The sequence below is a fragment of the Solanum tuberosum genome, unplaced genomic scaffold (genome assembly GCF_000226075.1).
Source record: "Solanum tuberosum cultivar DM 1-3 516 R44 unplaced genomic scaffold, SolTub_3.0 scf00133, whole genome shotgun sequence".
Taxonomy (NCBI): Eukaryota; Viridiplantae; Streptophyta; class Magnoliopsida; order Solanales; family Solanaceae; genus Solanum; species Solanum tuberosum.
The window spans coordinates 217,891-228,140 of NW_006239056.1; the positions used below are offsets into that span (position 1 = coordinate 217,891).

The window sequence follows — 10,250 nt, forward strand, 5'->3', positions numbered from 1 at the left end:
GGTAGGGGGGGGGGGGGGGGGGGGGGGCTAAGGGTGAGCGAAAAAAGAAACCGTCTATATAATGAACCAAGTACAGATAAGTATATTCACACATTGTTAAGTAACAACAAAAAGCTAGGCTGTCAAAAATTAACCCGGAAGTCTGTAATTTTCTTCTTTATTTTTTGGTCTGAACTCAGCTATCTGCCATAACTGGAATCAAGATGCCACAAATAAACAGAATAGGAACAAATGGACACTTCAATAAACAGACCAACAGGATAGAAATTAACATTCTGCAACCCAAACGCACCCCCCCCCCCCCCCCCCCCCCCACCAAAAAAAACAACATGTTCCATGAACCATTTATGCATTCGAAGAAGAGGAAAAAGATAAGGACATGAAAATGCTCGGACAACTTAGGCATTTACCAAGTAGATGGCTGAAATCGATCTGCCAGCAAACCATCTCTTGTGCATGGCTTGTTGAGCACGAGATGCAGCTTCAACACTATCAAACCGCAAGTACACATAACCAGAGGTGTTCCTGCCAAAAGATACATCTAGGATCAATAGCTGACGAAAATGACATTAATTGACCAGTAAGTAGCCAGCCAGTATAACTGTCTACTGGATCATGGTATTTAAGAATAAGAGTTGTCTAACAGGAATGGAGAACTAGCCAATTAAAAATCCACAGGTCAGTCAACAATCAAATTTGAAGCCACGTGTCATAGTTCAGTTTGATTGTCAAGCTAAAAATCTCTTCGGTCTTTCACCTTTTTAAGAACAAAAGCGAGGCTTATTACTGTCTACTAGATAAAGAAAGACCGGCTGCTAAAAAGAGGAAAAGTATTATCCTATCCAGAAGTACCCAAACAAATTAAAGGATCTGCCAGGAAAAGAAATGAAGCATTTTACTATTTTAGAAGTCAAAACAGCACAAAACTCGACATCATATAAATTAACCACATACTTGTCCACGTGGATATGCTTGACCCTGCCATACTTCGAACATTCCTCCTTCACATCATCTTTAATATCCAAATCAAATTCTGGCTCCGTCTGCAGCACATAATTGGAAGATCAATATATTGTGAAATAACAGAGAATCAGATATGCACCTCCTCTATCCATGATGGTTCAGAAATGTGCTGTTAAATATGAAACTCCACAGGGACACAAACCTCAGTTGCAGGATCAAACATGTTTTTTAATAACAAACACTCGCTGGGAATTCCAATGGGTTCGGGAGCCATGGAAGCAATGAGTTGTGTGGGGAGCATATTCGGAAAAGCTGTTGCCCCACCCATTGGCATGCTCATTGCTGTCTGAGCTGCTCCATTAAGTGCAGGAACTCCTAGTGTACCCGCAACACTGCAGAGGAAAAATTTGAGCATTAGATTTTGCATGTAAAAACATGCCACAAAAACACTCCCACTGCAAAAAAAAATGGGGGTGGGGGGGGGATCAGCATAAAAGAGGGAGAAAGCTGGACAAACCCTGAAGCAACACCACTGCGGTCCAATTTTGCCATAAGCATGGCCCTTGACTGAGCATTCAATGCCTGGAATACAGAAAAATGATTCAGATGAGTGTGCACTTTATGATAGAGATAGCAATTACTAGAAGCCTACAGTTCTCATTTGGCAGTTTTTTCCCCATCTCTGCACAAGTTTAATATCAAAGAGAATGAATTCATAAGATTTCTAATGTAACATGCATCCATATGCAGAGGTACCAAGAGAAAAAAGAAGATCAAATATATATTTTCGTTAACTTACAGGAAAAGGAAGACTTCCCACTAATTTTCATATTCTGAATGAAATTAGGCTATAGCTTCCTGAGCAGCTTCAGAATGGTTAGTCTTTTTGAAAAAAAATACAAAGTTCCACCCCTATACTTCATACTTCCTAGAATGGATGAACTCAGATCCACTACTATTGAGCTGCTTTGAGGATGGCTTGCCAAGTATAACAACAATGATATACTCATTGAAATCACACAAGTGAGGTCTGGTTTAGCCAAAAGTGAGAGAATTATGCACCAACTAGCTGAAAAAGGGCATTTGATGTGTGTGCACTTAAATAACTATTCTTTTACATGGCATATTAGAAAGAACAAAGCATGATCCCCTATAGTAAATTCATTCAGTTTTTGCACAAGTTCCACACAAATTTCTGTTGCAAAAAATATATCATGATAACGTTGAAGAAATTACATAGCACTCTCCTGTTGCACTTTTATATGAGTATTAAACTAGACAGAGTATAAGCTATTGAATGAACTTCTGCAATTACATTAATTGAAGGTAATGAAAGGAATATTAAAATGATGATTGAAAAGTTAGTTTGGTAATGCAAACATCACATCGATGTTTATGCAAAGATATGACACTTGGGCCCAACTCATGTCTCATCTCTAAAAGCTAGCTTATTTGGGGGGTAGTCCAAGTCCATTTAACAAACCACCCGACCATTCCACATAGGATGAGGGACTCTAACCCCTCACCCCAGCAGGAGCATGGACCGGTAGCCCAAATAGGGATGGACCTAGCTTTGATACCATGTAAAGATATGCACCTAGGCCTAGGTCAACCCATACGTTAGGGATTGAACTCGTACGAGGAAATTGTGGATATTGTATAAAATAGTATTATTTAACAAACCACCATCCATTCCACATAGGATGAGGGACTCTAACCCTTCACGCCTAGGCCCAACAGGAGCAATGGACCGGTAGCCCAAATAGGGATGGACCTAGCTTTGATACCATGTAAAGATATGCACCTAGGCCTAGGTCAACCCCATAGTTAGGGATTGAACTCTCGAGAAATTGTGGATATTGTATAAAATAGTATTATTTAACAAACCACCCATCCATTCCACATAGGATGAGGGACTCTAACCCTTCACGCCTAGGCCCAACAGGAGCATGGACCGGTAGCCCAAATAGGGATGGACCTAGCTTTGATACCATGTAAAGATATGCACTAGGCATAGCTCAACCCCATAGTTAGGGATAGAACTCTCGAGAAATGATGGATATTGTATAAAATAGTATTATTTAACAAACCACCCATCCATTCCACATAGGATGAGGGACTCTAACCCCTCACCCCAGCAGGAGCATGGACCGGTAGCCCAAATAGGGATGGACCTAGCTTTGATACCATGTAAAGATATGCACTAGGCATAGCTCAACCCCATAGTTAGGGATAGAACTCTCGAGAAATGATGGATATTGTATAAAATAGTATTATTTAACAAACCACCCATCCATTCCACATAGGATGAGGGACTCTAACCCCTCACCCCAGCAGGAGCATGGACCGGTAGCCCAAATAGGGATGGACCTAGCTTTGATACCATGTAAAGATATGCACTAGGCATAGCTCAACCCCATAGTTAGGGATAGAACTCTCGAGAAATGATGGATATTGTATAAAATAGTATTATTTATGGGGCAGTGCTAAATTCTGACATTTTTTAACATCCCAAAATGGGAAAAAAGAAGTGCTGTAAATTTCCTTGAACATGTAAAAACAAGAACTAAGACTCGAGTAGAATTCTGCCTTAGAGTGGCTTCATCACAAAATTAGAATTTCCCTAGAAGGAAGAGATATCACTCATTGACAACAACATAAACCAGATGGATGAAGTCAAAGCAGAACCTTCCTAGCCTTGATAATGGCTCCATGTTACATTCTTTCTCGGTTTTATGCTTAGTGTTCATGGTTTTGTTTCTCTGTTTTCATCTGTGAACCAAACCCAGATCAAAACAAATAACCACTTCCTTGTTTCGGTTTTGTTGGTTTTTCCCACATGAAAATACAAATTCATTTCATTATCTACTAGAGCTAAGACATAATTTCTCATGTGTTCATGTTTATCGAGAATCAAACAACTTGATTAAACCTACTATCTATTAAAAGCATATATCTGTGACAAATTTCACTATGAGACGTGACAACTATTCACTTCCATAGAACAAACAACCTTGATCCACAATTGTTTTCAAACTTATCTAGCCTCGATGGTTAAAACAATAAATAAATCACTTCGAAATAACTTCAATATAGAAGATTAGAGTACTCAAGACGACATTGTTTATTTTTTTTAAAAACATCTAAAACAACATTTTATGGTTAAAGATATAATAAAAATATTTTTTTATGATCATAAAATTTATATATTAATGAATTATTTAGCTGGTTTGGTTCATTTTTTCTTGAATACCGAACAAACCCCATAAATGAAAAAGGGAAAAATAGGAAGAAAGAAACAGAGAGACAAACAATAAAATTAATGCAGCACACTGGTACTTTCTTAAAATTGTTTTTCTCAGGTCATATCTAACACCAAAACATGGATGGACCTTTTACCACCTCCATCATACTAATTATTTATGAAGTATTAACCCTACTTAAAAGGAAAAGATGGCTTGCAAGGTCCTTCTATAATGATTTAAGAGCAAACTCACCAGGCCACCCCCTTCATCATCATCAAAGTCTGCAGTTTTAGCTCCAGCATCTTGTACTCCAACATGTTCAGTAACGGATGAAACCTGCATTGAACCAAAAGGCCAGTCAAGGATCAGTAAATACTGTCATACAACAGTATTCAGAGAGGCAAGGTCTACAGAGACTATACATCACCAACGAGTTTGGTCTATCTACATACCTTGATGGTCCGACCCGCAATCTCAAGCTTACCATTCAAACTTTGAGCCGCCTTAGCATGTTCAAGTTGAGCAAACTAAGATGAACCACAAAGGCGTTACTAAAAGAAATAAAATAATGATAGAGAAAACACAAGATAGAAATATTGCAGTTCACTAAATACTGACTTGGACAAACCCAAATCCTTTGCAATGTCCTGTTTCAGGATCTGTAGGTAATTGAACAAGCTCCACTGGCCCAAAAGCTTCAAAAATCTGACCACACAAGATATAACAGAATACAATTAGAAATAGAAGACTTTGCTTAGTCAGATTATTGTGGCAAGAACATTGGAAAAGTCAATTATACATGCTGGAAAAAAAAATTAGTGTTATAGAAGAAATAAAGCTTAGGCAAACACATGTATGGGTGTCCGTATCATGTACTTAATTTACAAGAAAGACAAAATCCCAAAGAAAAATCTTAGGGATTTTTTCTTTCCTATAAATGAAGGATTTGATACATACACAAACAGGCGTTTTCGTGAACTTTATTTCCTCTAAAACATAGATTTGTTCTGCAACATGTTATATTATACAAGTCAAGGTAGATCAGCATTGCAGAATATTGCGTCTTTAAGCCGCCACCATTATATATAGTGCACATGACAAGTGAATATTCTAGTGCCTATACACAGATAAAGAGAAGTCAGTCTTGTTACCTGTCTAAGCTGCAATTCTGTCATGTTAAAGTGAAGATTTCCAACATAAAGTTTTCTTTCTGAGGCAGCATTTGGCCCCGCCAACCCTGATCCACCACCAGATGCGGTTGACTGAACAAGGTTCTTTTCAGCTTCAGAAGGTTTTACCATTACTGGTTGGCCAAAAAGCAAGCGACCTGATAAAGCAATAGCCATTGGCACGGACATAGCATCATAAAACTCAATGTACCTGCATAGATACCAATAATTTATTAACGTAACTGAAACTCAATGAACCTGCATAAATCCCTTGTTTTTTTTGGTGCACCCATGAGATTCCTAGTTGTATAGATACTTGGGTGGCTTTGGTAGAAAATCATGCATTATGCAAGTTTCCTACTTTTAGGTATACACCTTGAATACGGGGTCAGATTTTCCCCGTTAATAATATTTTTACTTCATCCAAAAATCATGGAAGTAACTAGGCCCTAGAACAGCAATAAGTAATCAATGTCAACAACCAGATTAAACCCGTGCTTGGAATTCCCAAAAGAAAAAGGTAAGGAGAGCCACAAGAAACTTCTCAGAATTCCACCGAGGTAAATACAAACCTGGGTCCCACTGACATATCAGTAGTACTTAGGTAAATGCACTTGAAATCATACAGTTAGCATCTGATTCATATCCCTATAACTTTAAATGCTCTCGGGACCAATTACTGCTATGTGTTTTACTATGTTTGCAATTGTTATATTATCTACAGACCATATCTCATAACTATAAACTTCAAATGATGCAATCTTCGGATTCCAGTCAACTAAAATTGACAGTACTTGACAATCCAAATAAACTTCTTCATTTCGTAAGTACAATACAAATAACCTTTACTCCACCAATCATAATGATTTTCAAGGAAGTCAAAAATGCATGTTTACAACGACAACTACACAATCCCCGACTTTGGTCAGCATAGAACCCTCACTTTACATTTGCTCTGCTTGAACACATTTTATTTAAAACCAACAATCTTTCTCCTCCTATCCGGACTTGGGACTGGAAATATATCTTAGCTGTCAGACGTCATAGAACAACCAAACAAAAGGAAGATTTATAAAAAGCAAAAACAGCTATGAGAAACACAGTTTTTCTAAAGGCACAGAGTAGAAGAGATACACAGAAGTCGGAGGAACAAATCAAGAATACAGTTTAATTGCAACGCGGCAATTTTATTAACCATCATTAGTAGACAAACAACAATTCAGTTTGAATTAGGAAACGTGATATGCCCCAATGCTACAGTCAATCAAATATGATTAGCGTCTCCCTCAAAAAAGAAAGCTGCACTACCTTAATCCTTGGGACTTTTAGGAGTACTTCACAAAGCAAGATGCACATTAATTTACTTGAGAAAGAAATGAAGGAAAAATTACATGCAAAATTGTAAGGTAGAGAGTTTGACAGACATACCCAACTCCTTTAGATCGCCTTGAATTCCGGTCCATGATTAACCGCACATCCCTCACCTAGAAATGTATAAAATGAATGTCAAAATATAGAAATCTTCAGGATAAACTGTATTTAGAGGGCCTTTTGGTACACTCATACTATATACACCACAAGACCTGCAATAGGTCATGCATAAAATCATCAGTTAAACCTGATCAGACTATATTGCTCATCCAATCAAGTATAGAATCTTGAGACATGAGAATGTAATTAAGCTACCTGATACCGAAGGCAGAGAAGCAGTTACTGCAACAGCAAGGAGATGCATACAGCATGCACTAATAGTTTACGGAAGAAGGGTCAAGCGAAGAACACAAATCATTTTTTGGGTCCTAAACATGAAGTATCATATCAATTCTAGAGGACCACAAGAAAATGAAATTCTAGGACAAGCATAACCAGCACACATTGATCATCAAACCATAAATTTGCCAGAAGCATAGTTCATTTACCATGCAGTAATACGGAGGACCAAGTGAACTAACCTTTCCTGCTTGTGAGAAGAACTCATACACATCCCTTTCAGTCGCCTTCAAGGGCATCTATAAAAGTTCGAACCAAATAAATCAGAGAATGAACCTTTTGACCAGATAAACCACCTAGCTAGAAATGACTATGTATGTAGATGAACAAGAAAAAAAAAGACATTGAAACTATCTACCTGGTAAGCAAAAACAGTTCTCTGGTCCCTTTCTGGATCAGCTTCTGGTTCTATTTTTTCTTTCTTCTCCTTGAATCTCCTGTATAAATGACTCAGACCATAATGAGAATCTGTATGGCATAGATCATAGCAAGGAATTATTTTAAACATGACTTCATTAACCAGCTAGAGCTCATGCAGACCCTTCACTTTCCTATGACACAAACTATAGAACATATTGAAGCAAATCAACCTCTAAATCACATTAATCTCAAGGCTAGTAAAGAACGAAAAAGTATGAGGCTCTGGTTGTAAAATTTAAGTTGCACATCGTAGGGAGTGGATTTTCATTTCAAGTACTTTATCTAGCACCTGCTACATTGAAGGTAATCAACTACTATAAACATCAAAGCTCAACCAAACTTGCATAAATACATGGACATGCTACAAAATTACATTATGACATGATGAATCATCATCCTCTAAAGCCTCCCTTGCTGTGCTAAATTTCACCTCTTTTCAATTAGATGGAGTAGCTACTGCAGCAGGATAGATCATCAAGGCAAGCCCTTTCGAGACAAATGTGGAAGAAGTCAACAAGATTCTAAAGTTTTGGATAGGCCGATAGGCTACTTGAAAATGCAAACTTCATTTATCTACTTGTTTAGCCGAATATAGCACGATCTCCTCATAAATGCTCAAGGACCCCAAATGAGTTTCGTCTTTTATATCTAAACAGGAAGCAAATAGAAATCCAACCACCAGTAAAACACAACATTCCCAGAGAAAAAGAAAACAAGTACAAATAGAGCAAATTCTAGAAGATAATTTGAACTTTTGAAGCATCTCCCAAGTATAAACTTCAAGTTAAGAATATAATGCAGTATGTGTTGTGACATTATTCGCTGCCCAGCACCAAAATTTTGAGACTTTTCCCTGCTTTCACAAAAAAGAATCACATATAGGGTTAATGTATTTTCGTCTTCGAACAGAAGAAAAGGTTGAAAAACTGATACAGCCTCACACCATATGCGTTGCCAACCTAGAAATTCAATACATCATTTGTCAACATCTCAAATCAGATTTAAGAAAAAAGTAACCTTAAATCCATCAATGCAGAAACATTAGAAGGATTCAAGAGTGAGCGAAAATCTCAAAGACCAAAGGAAACTTAACAGACCTTATCATACTCAATATATGTGGGAATAAGCCACTTCTTCAATCAAGCCTTGAAGGGTTTCCGCATTGTTAGCCCATTAAGATGTGGAAACAATCCATCTACGATTTCAACCCAAGTCAGAATATTACATTCTTTGTGGATAAACTGACACTCTTTTACGCACTTAGACCACTTTAAATTGCCTTCTCCGTTGGAACCTACTAGAACTCAAAACACTCAGCAGAGTGTGTTCAAGCACATACTTAATCTCAGCCATTACCTAATTTTCTGTTTTTTGGTTACAAAAACAGTCGACAGCCCAGTAAAAAAATTGATATAAATTTGAGAAATAAAGATGATGAGATGCAAATATTGATCATTTCTTTTTTTAGTTTTCGCAATGCCTTTCACCACATTAGCAGCTACATGATTGCAATTGCCAACCAACTACATAATTGCAGTTGCCAACCATATTGATGTACATTGGAAACTATTCATCAATCACTACAGCCTGAATTAATAATTATCATCAAAACACTAATCATTTTGAAATAAACTCAAAATTGTTAAGAAGCAACAAACAGCAGCACTTGATATGACATGAGACTAATAATGTAACATAAGATACAAGCAAAGCAAATAGTATAACCTGTTGTCCCGTGATTCAAAGTCACGCTCGCTGTCTCTCAACATCTCTTTCTCTCGCTCAATCCTCGAGCGACTACGGCTCCTCCTTGACCTCTCCCTCTCTCTATCTTTCTCCTTCTCTCGCTCCTTATCTCTATCTCTATCCCGATCTCTACTCTTCCTATCTCTATCACGTTCCTTCTCCTTCTCCCTGTCTCTATCCCTCTCTTTCTCTTTCTCTTTCTCTTTCTCCTTTTCCCTTCTCTCTCTGTCACGGTCTTTTGAGCTTCTCTCTTTGTCTCTCTCAGATTCCCGTTCCCTACTCCGATGCCTCGATGACCTTTCCCTATCTCTCTCCTTATCCTTCTCTCTGATACTTTCGCCGTCGCCGCGAGACTTTTTGCTGCTCCGGCGCTCTCTATTGTCGTCATCGGCGTATTCCTCACTTCCGTCTCTCTCCCTTCGACGATAGCCTTTCTCGCTCTTCTCCTTCTCGGCGCTGCTGTTATTGTCTTTGTCTTTGCTCTTCGTAGAAGTGCCGTTAGTCTCTTCCACAGTCTTCTCCAGATAATCGTACTCGTCGAAGTCCATTTGCGATGATGCTCTCTGCCGGTTGGCCGATGGTCGGTGTTCCGCCGGTGTACTGGTTAGCTTTGACGGAACCCTAGGCCGTAGCGAACTTTGAGATTAGGGTTTTTGCAACTGGTTCGAAGCTGAGAGGCTATCAGGTCAGTTTTTCAGTAGTACTTTGTATATGAGGATATTTTCAAGTTTTAATATACTAGTAATTTTTAACTCAAATGGTCCCTCAAATCTTAAGATTGCTCTATTTATGTCCTCCTTGTATAATACATTGCCAAGAAAGTCCTTCATGTATATAAAACGGGGAAAAGGGTTAAATATGTCCCTAAACTATTCGAAAATGTTTAGATATACCCCGTTTGAAGTTTGGATCACTTGTGCCCTCGCCGTCCAACTTT

At 38.2% G+C, this 10,250-nt stretch overlaps 1 protein-coding gene across 1 annotated transcript in view; it reads right to left on the reverse strand.

The window, feature by feature from the left end:
• The window catches only part of LOC102604200 (RNA-binding protein 39), a 10,777-nt gene extending 747 nt beyond the window's left edge, over positions 1-10,030 (reverse strand). Inside the window, exons 1-12 of the mRNA XM_006351051.2 lie at positions 9,293-10,030; positions 7,506-7,584; positions 7,330-7,386; positions 6,806-6,861; positions 5,360-5,588; positions 4,827-4,913; positions 4,661-4,735; positions 4,461-4,544; positions 1,481-1,545; positions 1,166-1,355; positions 955-1,043; positions 411-525 (exon numbers count right to left, since the gene is read on the reverse strand). Of these exons, the coding sequence (XP_006351113.1) occupies positions 411-525; positions 955-1,043; positions 1,166-1,355; positions 1,481-1,545; positions 4,461-4,544; positions 4,661-4,735; positions 4,827-4,913; positions 5,360-5,588; positions 6,806-6,861; positions 7,330-7,386; positions 7,506-7,584; positions 9,293-9,861 (1,695 nt within the window). The 5' untranslated portion in view covers positions 9,862-10,030. The remainder of the gene's footprint in view (positions 1-410; positions 526-954; positions 1,044-1,165; positions 1,356-1,480; positions 1,546-4,460; positions 4,545-4,660; positions 4,736-4,826; positions 4,914-5,359; positions 5,589-6,805; positions 6,862-7,329; positions 7,387-7,505; positions 7,585-9,292) is intronic.
• Between the last annotated feature and the right edge of the window lie 220 nt (positions 10,031-10,250).